This window comes from Anabrus simplex, chromosome 1 (genome assembly GCF_040414725.1).
Source record: "Anabrus simplex isolate iqAnaSimp1 chromosome 1, ASM4041472v1, whole genome shotgun sequence".
In the NCBI taxonomy this organism is placed as follows: domain Eukaryota; kingdom Metazoa; phylum Arthropoda; class Insecta; order Orthoptera; family Tettigoniidae; genus Anabrus; species Anabrus simplex.
The window spans coordinates 462,633,429-462,653,448 of NC_090265.1; the positions used below are offsets into that span (position 1 = coordinate 462,633,429).

Sequence of the window (20,020 nt, forward strand, 5' to 3'; positions counted from 1 at the left end):
GGCGCAATCTAGCACCTTACTGCATAACTACACCACTTATAAGAGCGTGCCAATCGAATCGGCATCCTGGCATTTTTCGTACAGAGTGTGTCGGCATCTTGGCACTGTAAGAGTTAATCATTCCTCTTTGCATTGTTTCCTGTCTACATCATTTTCTTGTTTGGGGCTAATTTTTATATATCTTGTGTGCCATTACACTATTCCCGAAGTCAAAATCCAATCGAGTCGGAGTAAGCGCGATTACCCACATCGAGATTAAACAGAATGAATAACTTCATAGAAGATCGTAGAAGCTAAGATTGACGCAATATCAAAGTAGATATAATCATAATAGCAGTGAGAAAGAAACAAAAAAAAAAAAAAGGAGCCAGATTGTCAAGACATGGACCCAACACTGTAGAAAATAACAAGACAACTGGCTTTTTCAGCGAGCAGATGTATCGCAAGTAAGGAGCGAATTAAATCAGATAAAAGCATCAAGAAAGAAGATAGTATGGTTAAAGAAGCTATCGACTGCAATTATATATCAAAACAACGCGCAATAAAGTAATATTTAAACACAAAAAATGCATTAATTTCACTCAAAACATTTACCAAGAGTTAAAAATCAGCCAGATTGAAGACGCCAAGGGAATAGAATTAACTAGGGAATCAATAAGTCGCATGAACCATGGCCGACTTTATAGAAGGCCGCGGCGAGCGATAATTGGCAACCCCGCAGTGAATGGCTAGTCTGCTCTGTGTAGCCCACTGAGTTACATGGGAGATGTATCTCGCGTTCGTGTTCTCTTCAAAATATAATAACTAAATTAAATGATACTGTTGCTTATCTGTATATAGTGGTTGGTTACAATGCCCAAGACTTGTGTTGTGCCGAATTGTAAGTCTAATTATCGTTCATCGATAAAAATTGAAGGATTTGTTACAGTGTGTGGGTTTCCTAAAAATCCACAATTGAAAGCCGTATGGGAACGTGCCATTCCTTGAGCCAATTGGCTACCTACCAAATATTTGTTCGTATGTATTAAACACTTTCTTCCTGAAGACGTAAGCTATGTTGAAAAATACAAGGACGGTGATGGGAACAATCGGGAATTCACACGGAAGAAGCCTGTATTGTTACTTCGTGCGGTTCCAAAGGTATTACCAAACTTACCATCATACTTCAGTAATTGCTCCTCCAAGATAAGGAAATCCCCAGGTGAAAGAAGGGAAGAAGAAAAAAAAAATGTACAGAGTCTGCAGAGGAATGTAAGAAGACCTAGCTGAGGAAACAAACAAAATTAAGACTTTTGAGTCCTTTGTTTCTAATATACAAAACAAATTGGCGGAGCATAAAATTGAATGGTCTGTAAGTACTGGTGGAAACTATTGTATTTTGTGTAAATTAGATGTGTCAAACATACCTAAAATAAGGTCAAGTATTAGGGTAAACAACGATTTTATGGTCGGAATTCATATCAGTGGTGAGGTAATTCCTAACGCAGTTACTTTTTCGAAAGAAATGATAATGTACTCTTCCGATACAAATTCAAGAAAAAGTACAAGCAGCCTTTTGTCAATTACTGTTGACGATACCTTTTACAGTATTTTAGAAGACAAGTATACCGAAAACATACATTTTGATGAGTCAGGTTTTATTTATGCCTGTGGTTGCATTTCGTTCAAGCAATGCTCAAAAATAAAATGTGAAGAATGTTTGGCTTTGCTGAGAAATAAAGAGCCAATAAATGACAGCTACTTCAATCAAATAAATAGGGGTGGACTTTCAGTTCCTGTGGATACTATTATATCATTGTGTAAACATATTGTTGGAATTACGCAGGCACTCATTTCTGATAAGTTTGAGGAACAATTTTTAAAATGTAAATGTAACGATCAACGCCAAGTAATTCAGCATCTTAGTCTACTTGGCATTTTATCAGATATTGAATTGTCAGAAATTGCCGAGAAAACTTGTGCCTGTGGATGTGATGTTATTACAATAGTTACAAATATTGTCTTAACAATGAGTAACATTTTGTTAAATAATTACAGGAAGTTGAGGACTGAACGGGTAACTTCTCATACTAATCACAGAAAACTCGCTATTCTTTGTTAGAGTCCAATAAAATTGAGAGGAAATCGGTTTTGTTACTCAATGTGCTCACTCCTCACTATCCTTTCACTTTAATGCTGATAATAACAAATACTTTATTTCCTTATTTCAATTCCTTTCGTAGCGAAGCAAACGCGTGCCAAGAGCTGACAGTGGCCATCCCAGACTAGAGAAGTGCGGGGTTGCAAGGTCGAACACCGCGGCCTTGTGTAAAGTTACCCATGCAAGAACGCAATACCATTGCTAGCATAAATCATAAAGCAAACCCATTCGACATATATTTTTATAATATTGCAGACATATTGGGAGTCTGATAAAAGTTACAGATCAGTCAAAGAAATTCTAAAACGAGATAAATAATTGTTAAATCAGAAGGCTTTGTTAGCACCCACATGTATTAGCTGATTTTATTTATGTTCTGTATTTCTATAATTGAATGAGACAAGATGACAGCTCTTTAAGAAGATGGGTGACAGGCTATCTGGGATAACCTGAGCTGGACGATGATTGACCGACATCGCAGATGACGACTGCTAAGTCAGCCACGCAGCATGAAGATCGCCCTCAGCAGCAGAGAATGAATGAGGCATAAATTATCCCAAAAAGCAATGGAAAAGAAATAAGTTTCACAAATAAAAACATGTAGTTTGGTGGATATTATTTTAAGTAGATAATAATTGGTAGTTGAAGTGTTGATATTGTGCCGTTTAATCTTCAAATTAAACTATATCATGTTAGATTCTCGCGAATGATTTCTCATTAGATCGATATAAAGGAATTAAGCAGTCTTCTATAGAAATATAACCAAACCTTAGATACAGAAATGAGTATCCAAGTAATGCTATATCAGATGTGAAGTTCTGACAAGAAGAATACTTAATGATATTGCATAGATTCCAAGTGATAGGTTAATATGAATGTAGATGATATACAGTCTAACCTTGGAGTGCGAGCATAATTTGCTCCAGCAACATGCTTGTAATCCAGAGCGTTCGTATATCAAAGCAAGTTTTCCCATAAGAAACGATTGAAATGCGGATGATTCGTCCACAACACAAAAATATTTATTCGCATACCATTTATGAAACAAAATATAACTTAAAACAAATGAAACTGCGCTTTACCTTACAATAGAATCATTGTTGGTGTAAGGGAGACGAGAGATGACATGAGAAGGGTTAATGTGTAGCACGAATTTCACTAATGGAATCACTGCTCTCTGTTGGTTCACTGGAATTGTTTCCTTTTCGTGCAACTTTAATGAGGAACCTGTCCAATGACTGTTACTTTTGCCTCTTTTTGAGGATTTCATGAAAATGTGACAAGGCATTGTCATTGAACTGATTCATTGCTCGTACAGCTACAGTCCTATTCGGGTGGTGTTTTTCTACAAAATTTTGCATCGTTTCCCACATTTTGCACTTCTCCCGAATCTCAGTTGAAGTTAGATATTCCATTGACTTTTCCTCCTCCTCTTTCCCGCGCGATATCTCCTCCATAACCTCCTCCTGTTGTCGCGATGCAGGTTCATCAGTTCGTTGGTGGACAGTTCCTGGCTATGTTCTTCCACCAGCTCTCGAAAGTTCACGTCATTCACCTCAAACCCCATAGTCTTCCCTAAGGACAGAATTTCATCGACAATCGGCAGCTCATTTTCACCAACAATCCCCTCAAAGTCATGTCCAAGAACACAGTCAGGCCACAGCTTTCCACAGGCGGAAGTGAGAGTTCTCTTGGTGACTCCATCCCAGGCTTTATCGGTGATCTTCAGGCAGTTCACGATGGGGAAATGCTTTCTCCCAAACTCTCGGATGGTAAGGTTTGTTCCTTCGCTCACTTCGAAGCATCGCTGAAATAGTGCTTTGGTGTATAGCTTCTTGAAGTTCGAAATGGCTTGCTGATCCATAGGCTGGAGTAGTTGAGTAGTATTGGGAGGAAGGAACTTAACCTTAACGAATTTGAATTTGTCTAGTAAGTCGTTCTCAAGGCCTCAAGATCTGGAAGACGAGCAGAGCATTGTCCATAAACAGCAAGACTTTGAGCGGCAGATTATTTTCTGAAAGGTATTTCTTCACTACAGGACCAAAGACCTAGTTCATCCATTCAGCAAAGGCACAGGGGAGGGGAAAACATAGGCACACGTGACGCTCGTATTGCGGAACCTCACTCGCTTATCAAGTTACAATTTATTTTAAATTTTTGCTCGTCTTGCAAAACACTTGTGGACCAAGTTACTCGCATTCCGAGGTTTCACTGTATTTAAATAATATGAGTGGGTGATACGTTGCTATAATAAAAAAGAGTACTGTAGAACCTCAATAATTCTAAACTCGGTTAATTAAAAATCTCGCCTAATTCGAAGCACCTCTCGGTCCCGGAACCATGAGGTTCAGTTTTGCATGTTATTTAAATAGTTTAGTTCAAAATACGGATAATTCTTAATTTGAAGAACAATGTCGGTCCCGTTCCCGAAATTCAGACTTTTAATTCAAAATTGCTTTTACATTTTGAAAAAAATAGTATTTTACAGAGTAATTTAAATTCTAAATTTCTCTGCATCATGAAAGAACGCATTTTCCAGAATGTGCAGGGGTAACTTTGTGCATTTTCACCCACTTTGGCGTGTCTACAGTGTGCTTCATATCTGCTAAGTTCGAGTGGAATTGTAATTATTTTGTATTCGGCATTTTAAGGAATGCCACAATATCATGTAGCAGGCAGTGTGCGGAGAGGTAGAATCTGCGAACACTGGCGATGCCTACAGTTGGCGAAAAAGTGTGGCTTATAGCCTATAATCAATTCGTATGCACTAAACAATATTGTCAATGCCGATGAAACTGCACTGTTTGTTTCTTTTTTTTAATGCTGAGGTGAAACAGACTTATGGTTTTAAAGGAGAGAATTGCCAGCCGGGAAATGTACTGTGTTGCTATGCAGTGCACACGGGAGCGAGAGACTTCCTTCCCTCCATCATAGGAAAGTTAGAAAAGCCACAATGTTTTAAGGGCGTCCAGCACTTTCCATGCAAGTACAAGGCATCTAAAAATGCAAATAGTACAGTAATCCAACAGATAAAGCATTTGCACAGGGGAGCCAGCATAATTTTTCCTCCTCTTTGAATCATGTTTTTCTTCCTTACGTTGCGTGAGGTTATTTTTGCCATTGTTTTATCCAAGTGCATTATTTGAATAATGTAAATGCACCTTGTTGGATACATTTTTGAAATAGTGTTTTTCATGGCATTTGAAAAGTTCAAACTGAGTATCAAGGTGATTGCATGCATTAATGGGTCTTAGAAGTGCCATGGCAGGAAATCGTACAAGTATAGTCTCTGTACTGTTGTAATGTGGACGGAAGCCAGACACATTCTCCCCTCGTCATAGGAAAGTTCGATAAGCCACGATGTTTTAAGGGCATCGGGTACTTTCCGTCCAAGCACAAGGCATCTAAAAGGCATACAGTACAGTAATCCGATGAATAAAGCACTTGCACAGGGGAGCCTGTATAGATTTCTCCTCGTCTTTGAATCATGTTTTTTACTTTGTTGGATACATTTTGGAAATAATTTCCATGACATTTGGGAGGTTTAAACTGTGAATCAAGGTTAATTGCATGCAGTAATGGGTCTTAGAATATATTTTGACGCCGCAAGGGTTGCCATTTCTTAATTACGTATTGGCGGTTAATTCAACATCACGTAATTCAAAGTCTGATTTTTGCGTCCCAGTGACTTCCAATTAACGAGATTTTACTGTATTACGAAATATGGAAATGTTAGTAGACAGAGGGAATGTTATTGTAATTCGACAAGAAATAGATACAGTGATGAGAAGACATGAGAACGGGGTTATTTGTGTGCCAGAAAGAAGTGATTATGTGAAAGGTTGGGAATAGTAGGAAGAAATGCGAGTTGAAATGAGTAAATGAGGATATAGATTGGTTTTATGAAAGAAATTAAAGATGAGCTGGGTGAATTGTATCCGACGATGAAATGAAAGAAATGGAATTTTTAAAGTAAGAAAGGAGATGATTGGCGCAGACTAGGATCAGTTATGTTTGAGATGGAATGACATTGCATATTTTGTCAAGAATCCATATATAACAATAATTGTGGCGTATCTTAACCTTCATAGAGTAGGATGTTAGGGTGTGGTAATCAAAAGATATCATTATAAGAACGAATATGCGTTATACTTGGAAATACTAACTTAGGATTTCTTCTGTAAAGTTGCACTCTTAGATTGACATGAAGGATCATTGCTACTGTATATAAGTTGGTGCCGTACAGTATCTTCAAGAATGATTTTTCCCTGATGCTTTAATTGAATCACGTGAGATCACTCCATCATGTTGAGACCCACTATAGGTTATAAGTACCATGCTAAATTTTATCATTACTTTAATGTAAATAGGAAGGTTATTTTGAGATATGAATTTGAATGAATATATAATTTCAACGGATTTAAAGCAAGATTTTGCTGACTAACTGATAACTTATCACTTTTTCCTTAGGCTTTTGAGGAGATATAGTAAATATCATGCGATAATTCATGATTAGAAGTCACTAAACAATATCTTATCAAAATATTCTATGAACAAATAAGAATATTACAATGGATATGGAATATTAGCTGCAAGGAATGTGATACCTTAATATAACCAAGCTTCCCATGATCAACTTGCATTTATTAACAATGTTATGTTGCAAATATTGGAAATATAATGAATCATTAGCTTATTTCAATGGTGATATAAAAAATATGCTACGAAGAATGTGATTGCTTACAAACAATACCAACCTACCTAATGTTAACTTGTTAATTAGGTTTGATTGTTGTTTTATTTTATTATTCTTTTCTCTTTCAAGATTTTATTTTTATTAGTAAATCATGGTAGTTATGATTTACTGGATGTCTTATTTCTAGGTTGCTGTGATAGCATAAGATGCCATAGAGTCAAAGTAATGAAATTTTGGGTATTCATACGATTTATGGATACTTCCGATGGAGACGTCCATCGACTCTAATGGTACATAAAATAATTAATCGGCGTATTGACTTTCTTTTCTGATCCCACGTAAAACAACTATTCAATCAAAAACCCTGAGCGACTAGCCAGAATTTCTTTTACGTGACCCATCCTGAACGCGCGAAGGGCGTGCTTCCATTTTATGTTTTAAGCAACCTTAACTGCATTATTCCAATGAGACGTGGGCTGCTTCTCCCCTTTTTTTTTTCTTATTTTAAGAAAGCCATACTTTTGAGTGTCGACCTAGTTAATGCAATCTTAAAGTTTTTCAGTCTGTCGAACACTTAAGAGTAACACCTATAACACCGCAAAATACCTGACGTTTCATTTTTGAAAGAAAATCATCATATTCTATCAAATCACACTTGTGTTTAATAGTGTGGTTTTTACATGTGTAGTGTTATAGGTGTTAAAATTATTAGTGTTTGACTGCTATCCTCATACAGTAATTGGAGGTTGCCTAGATTAACAAAGCTTACAATAACATTGTTAGGTAGTCATCATCATCATCATCATCATCATGTCAAACTGGTTTTATGTATTCAGTAAATGAAGACAGTTATTGTTCTAATACTTAAACTTGAAACAGCAACATTTACGAGTTGGTTTTCGTTGAGAACTGAAAAACTTCGAAGTTGCGTCTTCTCATCTTTACATGAAGTTCTTTCAGTCAGAATTAATAATTGTGGAACTTGCTGACATGTAATCCTTGAGTAGTTCAGGTGTTGGCAGTTTCTTCCCATACACAGAGTCCTTCATCACACACTAAAATAAGTCCAGTCTAGTCCTAATACTTGCAACTGCAAAATCTACTTGCTAAATTCTCTTACCTGAATAACATTAATTCCTAATACATCCAGATGCATCCTCTTTGCTCTTTGTTGACTCATCAAGTTTTACTTTCTTTTTTCCACTATTCTTCCCTAGGAATTGCTGACTATTCAAATAGAAATGGAATTCTCTCACTTCCATAGGTCTGAAGTTTGCAAAAACCTCTGTGAGCATACTCAGTGAATTTCTGAGAAGAAGGGTACTAGCCTGACTTATACTATGTCCCAGAGATAATTTTTACTTTAAGAGTTAAGACCACCACTTTAAGACCACTGGTGGTTTGAGTAGTCCTAGCTGCCTGAGCATAAGGAGAGTCTCAACTCAGAATATGTCCAAGATGCGTATTCCTGCTCCATAACCACGGGTATTCTGAGTGTGAGGGCCACATACTTGCCCACTCTGCTGTTGCCTATTGTTCACAAACTAGGACATTACTACATGAACCCACTCCGTATCGTAAACTCTAAGCATAGGTTTAATTCAAAGGAAGAATTTTACTAAGGAATTGGGAAGTTAACATGACAAGAAACTGGTTTTTGGAATACAACTCTTAAATTAATTTTTTTTTAAATTCCAATATTCATAATATTTCCAAATGAATTATATTTATTCATAAACACAGGACAGGAGTTGAAAGTATTAAGGAGAAGGAGCACTTAAATACGAGTACTACAGAATCAGGTAATACATAAACTGTGCTACTACAATCATAATATGATGTATGTGGCATGTTTAATTTCAGGAACTGCCAACTGTAGAAGCAAAGATACCTCGCCTTGACATGTCCCATTCAGATAGTATGGATAGTTTCCAATCTCATCCTCGCACTGCTGACCCTCCACATGCATTCCATGTCATCAAGAAGTACAAGGTAAGAAAGTTGTAGAAGAATAAGCAGGTGTAAAATATATATAGTAATTTTCAGTCTTAGAGGTTTCAAAGAGTAGAGATCAGAATCAGATGTACGGCAGAACATTGATGATCTGTCTCTCAAATACCTGATCAGCTGACAAACCTATGGACCACCAATTACAGTGGAACAGTTGCCAATTTCATCCACTCCTTCGAAATTAATGGGCAATGTGTACGTCAACGTCCAAAGCACCGCTGGCATGACACAGTAAATGCTGATGTGAAGACTCTCAGCTTAAGACCACACGATGCCCAAGATCATGCAAAATGGCGAGCCAAGATTAAAACAGCAAACCCTGCACCAGCGAGAAAACATCATCTGTCACCTTAAATAGGAATGCAGTATTTCAGTACTTGTTTGTTTGTTACTGTCAAAACTAGTTAAGACGTCCCTGTCTAGTGCATCTCCATGATTATTACGCCATTATTCCAGATTCCCAGTCCATGTCCTATTAAATACATTGACTCTCTGTCATGAGTGCACGATCATACCATAACTATGTAAAGTGTGAATATCCTGTTGGTGAGTCTTTCGGAATCCAGACAGGCCAGTGTCCATAAAAGGTCAGGTGCCTTTTCCTTATAGACGTGATGATGTCTTCCTGGTGTTCATACAGTTCATCATTTTGGCAGATTCTGTAAATACCTCCTTTCTCTGTGATTGGTTCTAATATCTTCCTCAGGATCTTCCTCTCTTTTAACTCCAGCTTTCTGAGTGGGCCCTTCCTGGCCATTACAAGGCACTCAGAAGCATACAGAATAGATGGTTGGACGACCGAGTTGTAGTGTCTGAGTTTGAAGTTCTTGGAATAATAATAATAATATATTCTTGATTTAGGAAACTGGCCCTTAACTGGTTTTCCTTAAAAGAAGCACAGGCCCATGCACAGCCACCTCAGCAATCGTGGCTAGGTAGCTTTCCTTGAGGGAAAACATCTTCCACAACTCGGCCATCATCCCCGGTATGGTACCTCTTGTACCCACTAACAATCCGTAAATGGTGATGGAGTTAACATGATATTTCTCCATGATGTAATTGGAAACTTGAATGTAGATTGCCTGCTTCTCAGAGTGCACATAATGCGGCTGTTGTTCGCCTGATTCTTAGACGTACCATTGGATCCAATATTACAGAACAATCTCTGTTTATTGATGGCTAGAATATCTATTCTTCTTGTGCTACCATTTTCAGCTAAGCAGTTCACTTCTTCATATACTTCCCACCTGTTACCGCGAAAGGCTTTTGCAATAAGGCTGCGAATTGTGTGATGGCGAGTATTCTTAAACAATGAGCCGAATGGACAGTAGCTGAGAACATGTCCCAAAGTTTCAATCTCACTGCAGGCACACCTTCAGAGGTTATTTTCCTGGCTTCTATCATACAAGCTTCTTACTGGAGCCACGTCTGCCATAATTTTGATGCTTTCAGTCCACTCTGATGTTGAAAGGCTTACCTTTTCTGTGAACCACTTATTTCATTCAGGGTGCTGTGCAAAGAGGGCAATTTCTTTACCTTTTTTAGGAAGGGAGCAGCATTTTTTAAACTCCTCGTTTCTTAGCCTTTCCCTGATAGCTTTGCAATTTGTTTTTGTTGTTGTTTTTCTTGTAGCAATTTTCAAATTACGAAAGCAATCACCTTTTTCTTTCTCAGTATTTCTCCCACAGAGTGCATATATGTTGTTAGACTTTTCCAGAATGTTTACCATGTTAAGATTTTGAATAAATGCTTCCCACTGGGCCTTAACCAACCTATGTGTTTTGTAGTGAATAAATCATGGCATCCGGAACATCAATAGGGAGTGAAAGAATCTCTTTGAGCGTTCTCTTTAACATCTAGTCTACATCCTTAAGGAATCCTATTGGCAACTGATCGAGCGGAGCATTCTGTAATGGATACACAAGTGTTGGCCATAGGTGGTTATTTAGTATCTATAATTTTTGTTCAGCTTTCAGAAGTGGAGTGGTGATTAATTTCTCAACTTTATGTTTTAGGTTATTAATAACTTTATTATTGAATTGTTTCTGCCAATCCTTTTGATCGTTATTTTCTCTGATATATGTAGATTTACTTTTTTAAGATTTCCTTTATCTATTATAATGCTGGAACACTTGGATTTGTTGACTTCCAGCCCATTGTTTTCCAACATTTTAATAGCCTTGAGTTCCGATCTTCTGCTATTAACACAATATTATCTCTTATGGCCTCAGCTACCATGTGCAGGTATTTGTTTAAATTTGAGAATATCTAACTTCATACTCTTCAGTTTTACAATTGATGACCTTCATTATTAAGTATCCGCATTGATGCTGTGTAATTAAAATCAAGAACCCCCTTTCGATGCAGTTATTATGTTGTCAAAGAATGACACATGTTTATAAGGACATGTTTCGTCTTTTCATATGACATATCTTCAGCTTAGTAATTCAAAATAATGACAAGAGACATACTAATTAAAACACATATAAGGAATTGATCAAATGTCTTTAAGAAGGCATGTTATTTGCCATGGTTGTTTTCTTTTTCTTTTCCTACTTCTTTGTGAGAAAAAACACTAAGTCTGTATATTATATAATTTTTGCTGGCGAGTGATTAAAAGTCTTTGAAAACAACATTAAGCAATGTAGTGTGTGTATTTTCTATCTTGAAAGGTAAAGATAAAGCAGGGGAAACTCCTCTCGATTATAATCTGTAGCTCAATACAGAATTTGTAGATCTTGTATCTCTGGTGTATTAGATGTTATGGGAGTCTAAAAAGAAAAAAAGGAATAATATTTAAAAAATTGAAATTGAAAGATGTATAAACATTGGTGTGTTCTAATGAGGTAACTGTACTCACTTTCCTGCTGATCCCTTTTGAATGTGTGTTGCCTCACCTTGCTGTTGGCTGCCTGCTAATGTCAGGTAGCTTAGCTGACTGCTAATGTCAGGCAGCTGATCAGGTGCGGGCATGGACGGTGTGGCTGGAGGGGGATGTTATGATAGGAGAAATGTACTGTTTGTATTATCGGTAATATCTTTTTTACATTTTTTATGTTTGCTTTTTGCGATGTTATTGCTAAAATTTCATCTGATAATATATTTGTGCTGTCTGTAATTAAGATACGATTTCTGATCTATTTCATTATAAACTATTTCAGGTATGTTCATCTGGGTACCTTTATTTACTATGTGTAAAATTATTTATAAGTCTTGGTCTGTTGCGGTAAACATATGGTGAAAATCACTCAAGCGTACTCATCGCTGAATATCTATTATATTTTGCTGCATTTGTGTGTTTAAGGTAACATGATATAAAGTTTCTTCCAGTTTGACCTATATAAGTTCTTTTGCATTGTGAACAATTATTTATAAATACTTGAATTTAGATCCATTGATTTGTGTAATACTTTGTTGATTGTATATTATTTGACAATTGGTGTTATTTGTTTGGAATGCTACTTCATAGTTGTATTCCTTGAATATATTGGTGATTTAATAAATATTATTGTTGCAAAGTTCTTGTTATTCTTACTAGCTTTCCTAAGTTGCATTTTTGGCTTTCTTGTTGTTGATTATTTTGTCTATGTAATTGATAGTGTATCCATTATTAGTTGCTGTTTTGTAAATAGTATTTATTTCTTATTTGAAATCTTCCTGTGACATGGGAATGTTATAGGCTCTATTAATCAAATTGTGGAATATTTCTTTTATGGATTCCTGGATGATGTGAATCTTTATGTATAGTATTAATAGTTTGAGTTAGTTTTCTGTATTTGTACGTCAGGTGATCTTTTTTCCATTCTACTGTAAGGTCTAAAAAATTTAGTTTTTTTCATGTTCTACTTCTAGTGTAAATTTTATGTATGGATCTGTTTCAATTAGTTGATTTAATATTCTAGAACTGTTGTTAGTTTTTTGATCTATTACAGTTTATAATTGAGAGGTATTTCCCCTGCTTTATCTTTACCTTTCAAGACAGAAAATGCACACAGTACATGGTGTAGTGTTGTTTTTAAGGACTTTAATCACTCGCCAGTGAAAATGATATAATGTACAGAATTAGTGTTTTTCCCCTCACAACATATAACATGCTCTTTAAAGACTTTTTATCAATTCATTATATGTGTTTTAATTAGTGTGTCTCTAGTTTTTTTATATATTACTAAGCTGAAGATGTCTCATATTAAGAGACGAAACGAGCATCTGTGGCTGAGTTTTAATGAATTTTGTTGGGTACACTAAATGTCACCAGAATTTTTTTACATGCCAACGTTGTGCGTCATGGAATGTCGAATAGACATTTTTTGGCCTTTGTAAAATCAGACTTTCTGCTGGGTTTGAACCCGTGGTCTTGGGATCTGGAAGCCGACACACTACCACAGAGAGAGCTATCCAATACATAAACTTGAGGTAACAGACATGAAAGGTGCAAGTATGGTCGATAGTACAGTATACACCAGAGAATCATTACATTATGACCACCTACTTAATACGGTGTAAGACTACCTCTAGCTTGCAAAACTGCGACCACTCAGTAAGACATTGATTCACTGAGGAAGCGGAAGTTATCCTGGGGTATCTCATACCACTAGCTTGACAGCAAGTCTTCCAGTTGGTGCACATTGTGGCATTGTGATGTAGTACAAATGTGCTTCTTTAAGTCAAACCAAAAAGTGTTCTGTTGTGATCATAAATGGGTTATTTGAGGGTCACGACATTAAAGTAAATTCATTATCATGTTTCTCGAACCAGTCCTTTGCAATCCTGGTGATAAAGTGACATGGTGCTTTCTCCATTGGAAGCAACCTTCACAAGCAGGAAACATTGCTGCATGAGCGGATGAACTTGGTTCCCAATAGTATCCATATACCGGACTCCTGTTAGAGATTGGTGTTCCAGGATAATGGGCTCCACAATGTCCCAAAAAAAACATCACCCAGACCATCACACCTCTGCCGGCCTGTCTCCATGCAACATTGCAATCAGCTGGTAATGGTAATCAGCATACACATGCTTGGCTGTCAATATGATGAACCAAAAATGTAGATTCATTGGAAGAGGTAGTCTTTTTTTCAGTCATCCACAGTCCAATGTTGTTGATTTTTTGCCCACCATATGCACTGCTGTAAGCGGGGTGCAGTCACAATGGGCTACAACTACATACATACATGCGTACATACATCTTCATTATAGACTGTTATGACTTGCAACGTCCAGTCTGCAAGCCTCTGCAAATTTATTAGACACCACCACAATTCTCTATTTGTAACTAGTTCTGTGACCACATTTAGTTCTAAACATCTTTAAATCGTTAGAAACTGAGTCTAACCATTGTCATCTTTGTTTCCCTCTACTTTTCTTACCCTGCATAGCAGAGTCCTGTCCTCCTCCATTCACCTCAGAAGACCCCACCACCGAAGCCAGTTTATGTGTATAGCTTCATCCATCATTCCTAATTTAACTTTTATCTCCTCATTCTGAGTGTCCTATTGCCATTGTTTCCACCTGTTTGTACCAGCAGTCATTCTTGCTACTTTCATGTCTGTTATTTCTAACTTACGAATAAGATTTCCTGAGTCCACCCAGCTTTTGCTCCCATAAAGCAAAGTTAGTCTGAAAACAGACTGTTGTAGAGATAGTTTCATCCGGGAGCTGACTTCCTTCTTACAGATAGCAACTGCGAACTCACTGCATTAGCTTTACTGCACCTTGATTCGATCTCAGTTGCTATACTACCATCCTGGGAGACCATACGTTATAAATACTTCAAATTATCTGCCTGTTCCAGCTTTGTATCCCTAATTTGACTTTCACTTATCTTGGATTTCTTACCTGTTATTTCTAACTTACGAATAAGATTTCCTGAGTCCACCCAGCTTTTTCTCCCGTAAAGCAAAGTTGGTCTGAAAACAGACTGTTGTAGAGATAGTTTCATCCGGGAGCTGACTTCTTTCTTACAGAATACTGTTGATAGCAACTGCAAACTCACTGCGTTAGCTTTACTGCACCTTGATTCGATCTCAGTTGCTATACTACCATACTGGGAGACCATACATTATAAATACTTCAAATTATCTGCCTGTTCCAGCTTTGTATCCCCAATTTGACTTTCACTTATCTTGGATTTCTTACCTACTGACATCAATTTAATCTTGGAAAGGCTAATTTCCATACCATACTCATTGCACCTATTTTCAAGTTCCAAGATATGAGATCACAGGCTTTCGGCACAATCTGCCATTAACACCAGGTCATCAGCATAAGCCAAACTGTTTATTTTATTGTCACCTAACTGAACCCTCCCTGCCACTTAATACCTTTCAGTAAACTATATAAACTATGAACAACAAAGGTGAAAGATTAAAGCTTTGTCTAACCCGTGTAAATACCTTGAACCAAGAACTCATTCTACCATCATTTCTCACTGAAGCCCAGTTGTCCTTTGCCTTTGATTGATTTTAATAATCTAACCCCTAATCCGAGAGTCCCCAAGTACGGTTGAACACCTTTTTCCTTGCTACTCTGTCTTATCCCTTGTCTAGATCTACAAAACATAAATATAACTATCTGTTCCTCTTGTAGCATTTTTCAGTTATCTGGTGCCTACTGATCCTGTCAGATCCCCTGTGGTCTGAATCCACACTGGATTTCATCCAACTTATTCTCAACCACTGATCGCACTATCTCTTCCAAAATCCTAGTGAACACCTTGCTGTCTATACTGATCAATGAGATACTTCGATTGTTATTGCAATCCTTCCTATTGCCTTGCTGAAAGATAGGTGAAATTATTGCTTTTTCCAATCAGAAAGTACGTTATTAACTCTCTATGCTAATCGTTTTACTCTTTACGAAGGCCATCCCTGCCTCCCCATTATACTTCACCATTTGAGGTCTAATTTCATCTATTCCTGCTGCTTTATGACATTGGAGTTACTTACCATCTTTTCCACTCCCTCAAGTGTAATTTCACCAACATCGCTGTCCTCCTCCCTATGAGCTCAGTTGTTCGCAACATCATCAAGAAAGTTTCCTTTTATATTGGGAAGATTTTCAAAATATTTCTTTCACCTGTCCAGTGATTTTCTGGGATCTATAATGAGTTCACCAGATTTAGCCAAAACTGTAACCTTTACTACAGTGGTTACACAAAACAAAGCACTAAACACAATAAAGGGGGAAAGTATGAGCAACTACACAATATCAGAAACCACTACACACTCAGCGAAACATCAGCTGAACTACGCGGGTCTCTGCCGACAACATACGTAAAACAGTAGGGCCAACTAGTGGATAATAAACCAGGAAGGTGGAAAGGAGCTAGGACTTTACCGAGGGCATGGCTTAGTTTGGAGACTCTGAAATAATTCGCCGTGATCCTTAAATTTGAAAAATATTATTTACAAATGAATTTTACAAATACATTCCAAACAAACCACCAACTTGCAACTTACGAACTATATGCTCCGTGATACACATATCTTGGAAGTTCTTTGATAATGGCTTCGCTACATGTTTCAAACATCAAACCAACTATACATCTAGTTACAAATCCAATTGTACAATGCAATTTAGTAGGTTAAAAGCAACGTAAAAAGCAATTACAATTTACAGTGAAGTGAACGTACTCTCCTAAACTCTAGCGTACATCAAGTGACACTGAACTACCAGAGGCAAACCCCAAGGTAAATATATTAAATTACAATCTACATATTTAGTGAAATAAGAAATGGGAATGCCTCGAAAACAAACAGGCAAGCCCAGCTGAAAAGCTAAGGTGTCACAAATATTTAATTTGGCAAATCTAGGTTAGGCTAGGGCAAACTCTTATACGAAATAGCAACCGAACATTACGGAAATTTTAGCCGGAACGGAATTCAAGAGTGCTTACCCGAAGATGGCCCATCCCAGAAGCGAGGCGTCGCACACGGCGTAAAACTTTCAGACAGACCAAGACAGACAAAACAGACCGAATTGTCACGAATGCTGCCTCGCTCTCTATATATAGGTAAACCCTGGCCTTGGAGTAGCCAATCAGAATGCATGAGTCTGCCCATCCCCTCCTAGGTTCACCAATCACAACTCCAACTTTAGTCGCGAACTTAACCTACATTCTCGAATACGCGATCACGAACCTTCCATTTCCAGAACAGTCAGAAAATACATTCTAGAATACCTAACCAACAAAAGGCAACACACCCTGTTCAAAAATTTATATAACAAAAGTTTCTGGATACTTCCAGTAAATATAGAACTGAATACTACTATTTACAAATATTACACAGTACAGGTTAGGTCATTACAAATAAAACATTATATCATACTTTACAAATAAAGTCTTCAAAAAAACACTTTCCACTTCCACTACATGTTCACCTGTGACAAAAACACTATTAATTTCCTTTTTCCCTCCCTTCCTCATATTATTTATTACTGTTCAGAAAGGTTTCTCTGCTGCTTGACCTAGCCTTTCCAGACTATTAGCAAAATCTTCCCATGACTTCTTGGATTCTACAACTATTTGCTTCGCTCCATTTCTTTCGTCTATGTACACTTCCCTGTCTGCATGAGACCTTGTTTCGAGCTATTTATGATATATCTTCTTTTTACGTTTATAAGCTGTTCTCACTTTATCATTCCACCAAGATGTTTGATTTTTTCCTATCTTTACACACATTTGTCCCTAGGCATTCCCTTGCTGTTTCTACTACAGCATCCCTATATGCCACCCATTCTCTTTATATATCTTGAACCTGCTTACTGTTCATTGTTTGGAACTTTTCACCAATCATATCCATGTACTCCTATCCAATTTCCTCATCCTGGAGATTTTCTATCCTTATTCGTCAGATTGCAGATTGCATTTTTTCTATCCGAGGCCTGGAGATACTTAGTCCAGTACATATCAGATAGTGGTCCATGTAATAAAAAATCCCCAGAAAACCAGCACATTCCTAACAGATTTACTGAATTGAAAGTCAATTAAGATATAGTATGTTATAGATCTGGTGCCCCTACCCCATATGTAGCAGTAAATAGCCTTATGCTTGAAGAATGTACTTGTAAATGCTAATCCCATACTAGCACAGAAGTCCAGCAAATGCTTCCCATTCTTATTAGCATCCATATCTTCCCTACATTTACCAGTCACCTTTTCTTACCCTTCATTTCTATTTCCAACTCTCGTATTAAAATCACCCAGTAGCACTATCCTATCCTTGTTGTTGACCCTGACTGCAATGTCACTCAGTGCTTCAAAAAGCTTGTCAACTTCATCCTCATCTTCACCCTCACACCTCTCAATCTAATTCCTCCAACTGGCATATCTACCCGCGCCATTTGCTCATATACGTCCCTAACAGAAACTATGTTGCGTGCAGTAGTGTTGCTAATGAACAGTCCTACCCCACACTCTGCCCTTTCCTTTTAACACCCATCAAGTACACTTTAAAATCTCCTATCTCCTCCTCGTTATTTCCCCTTACCTGAATAGCAGTAACTCCTAACATATCCAGATGCATCCTCTTTGCTGACTCGGCCAGTTTTACTTTCTTTCTTTCTTCCTTAAGTCCCATTAATATTGATACCTCCCCATCGAATTCCATTTCGTTCACCAAGTTGTTTCCAAGGAGTCTGTCACCTACCAAATGGAAGTGGAACTCCCATTACTCCGATAAGTCTGAGGCTTGCTGAAACGTTCTGAGCTTGCTCGGTGAAAATTCTGTGAAGCAGGACATAGTCCAAGTGAGGATGTCTCTTCTAACGAGTTAGGGACTACCGGTGGGATTGTATCATCCTAGCCGCTTGAGCACAAGGAGGGCCGTGACTAAGAATATGTCCAAGATGCCCACTCCCATTCTATAGTAACTGGTATCCCAACTCTCAGGACCACTTACTAGGCCACCCAGCCCTTGCCCATGGTTCACGAACCAGGACATGACTACAGTAACCCACTCCATGAACCATGGGGTACAACTGGGTCTTCAAATCTACAGTCCCATAATTCCAGTATAATTGGTCCGTTATTTGAAATAAAAAAAATTACATCTAACTTATTCTTGATTGCCAGATTTTCATGCCTTTGTGCCTATTTGGGCTCATCAGTTGGTAATTAGCACACCTGCCAAGATGCATGGTGTGAGCATGTAATTATGGCCACTGTAAAGGCTACTTGGAGCCTCGGGCATTGCCAGTGCAACCAAGAATGAGTTAAGTGGAAAATTCATCATTTTCAATAACGGACCAATTATATTGGAATTATGAATTTACTTGTTCAGGGCAAATATTTCAAATTTCTTATGGGATTGAAATCTGTATCATCTGCAGTCCCAGGTATAGCAGTGTTCGCTGAACCATGTGCTGTGAAACATTTCCTTGGGCATTATTGTTATACTTCTTGGCAATTTCTTGAACTGTGGCTCTGCAGTTGCTCTGAACAATGTGGGACAGTCTTTGCTGGCCTTTGGCATCAATGAGACCCTGTCGATACATGGCTGAACAACGTGTTGTTTGCCCACTGTTGCACCACTCTCGATTCGTGCACACAATAGCGACATGAGAGGAAACAATAGGATGTGCCGCTTCAGAGATGCTGGAACCAAGGCACCATTCCATCACAGTTTGACTATCAAATTCAGAGAGATTGCTCGCTTTTCCCATTCTGATGCCAGAGAAAAATATAGCAGTGAGCCTGCAGATCTGCCTTATATATATACCATGCTGCCAATATATCACGTGTACCTCTTCGTGCTTCAGGTGCAATAAATAATCCTGGATTGGGATTGCCATAATATAATGGCTTATCAGTGTATTTACAGTAAGTCCTAACAATAGTTGGAGGCCATTTGCATGAACATCCACATTGGATTACACTGGGTATGGAGACGAGGAGTGTGATTTGTTGTTTGCTCTCATAGTTCTGGGTATGAACCAACTTTAGTGGTGGGGACATATGAAGGGAAAGGAGGAAGCTTTGTCACTTGCAAGAATAATGTGACAGTTCAGATTTATATGTCACTATGCACATAAGATGATGATGATGATGATGATGATGATGTGGTAGTTTATGAAGAGATAAGCGAACATGTAACAGGTGTAAAAAAAGAAGTTAACTTGATTATTATGGGTGATCAGAACATATTAGCAGGGGAAGGAATTAATGGAACCATTGA

At 37.7% G+C, this 20,020-nt stretch overlaps 1 protein-coding gene across 1 annotated transcript in view; it reads left to right on the top strand.

The window, feature by feature from the left end:
* Positions 1-20,020, top strand: part of l(3)72Dn (UTP4 small subunit processome component l(3)72Dn) — a 166,492-nt gene that overhangs the window by 140,691 nt on the left and 5,781 nt on the right. The window contains exon 14 of the mRNA XM_068225020.1: positions 8,700-8,828. Coding sequence (XP_068081121.1) covers positions 8,700-8,828 — 129 coding nt within the window. The remainder of the gene's footprint in view (positions 1-8,699; positions 8,829-20,020) is intronic.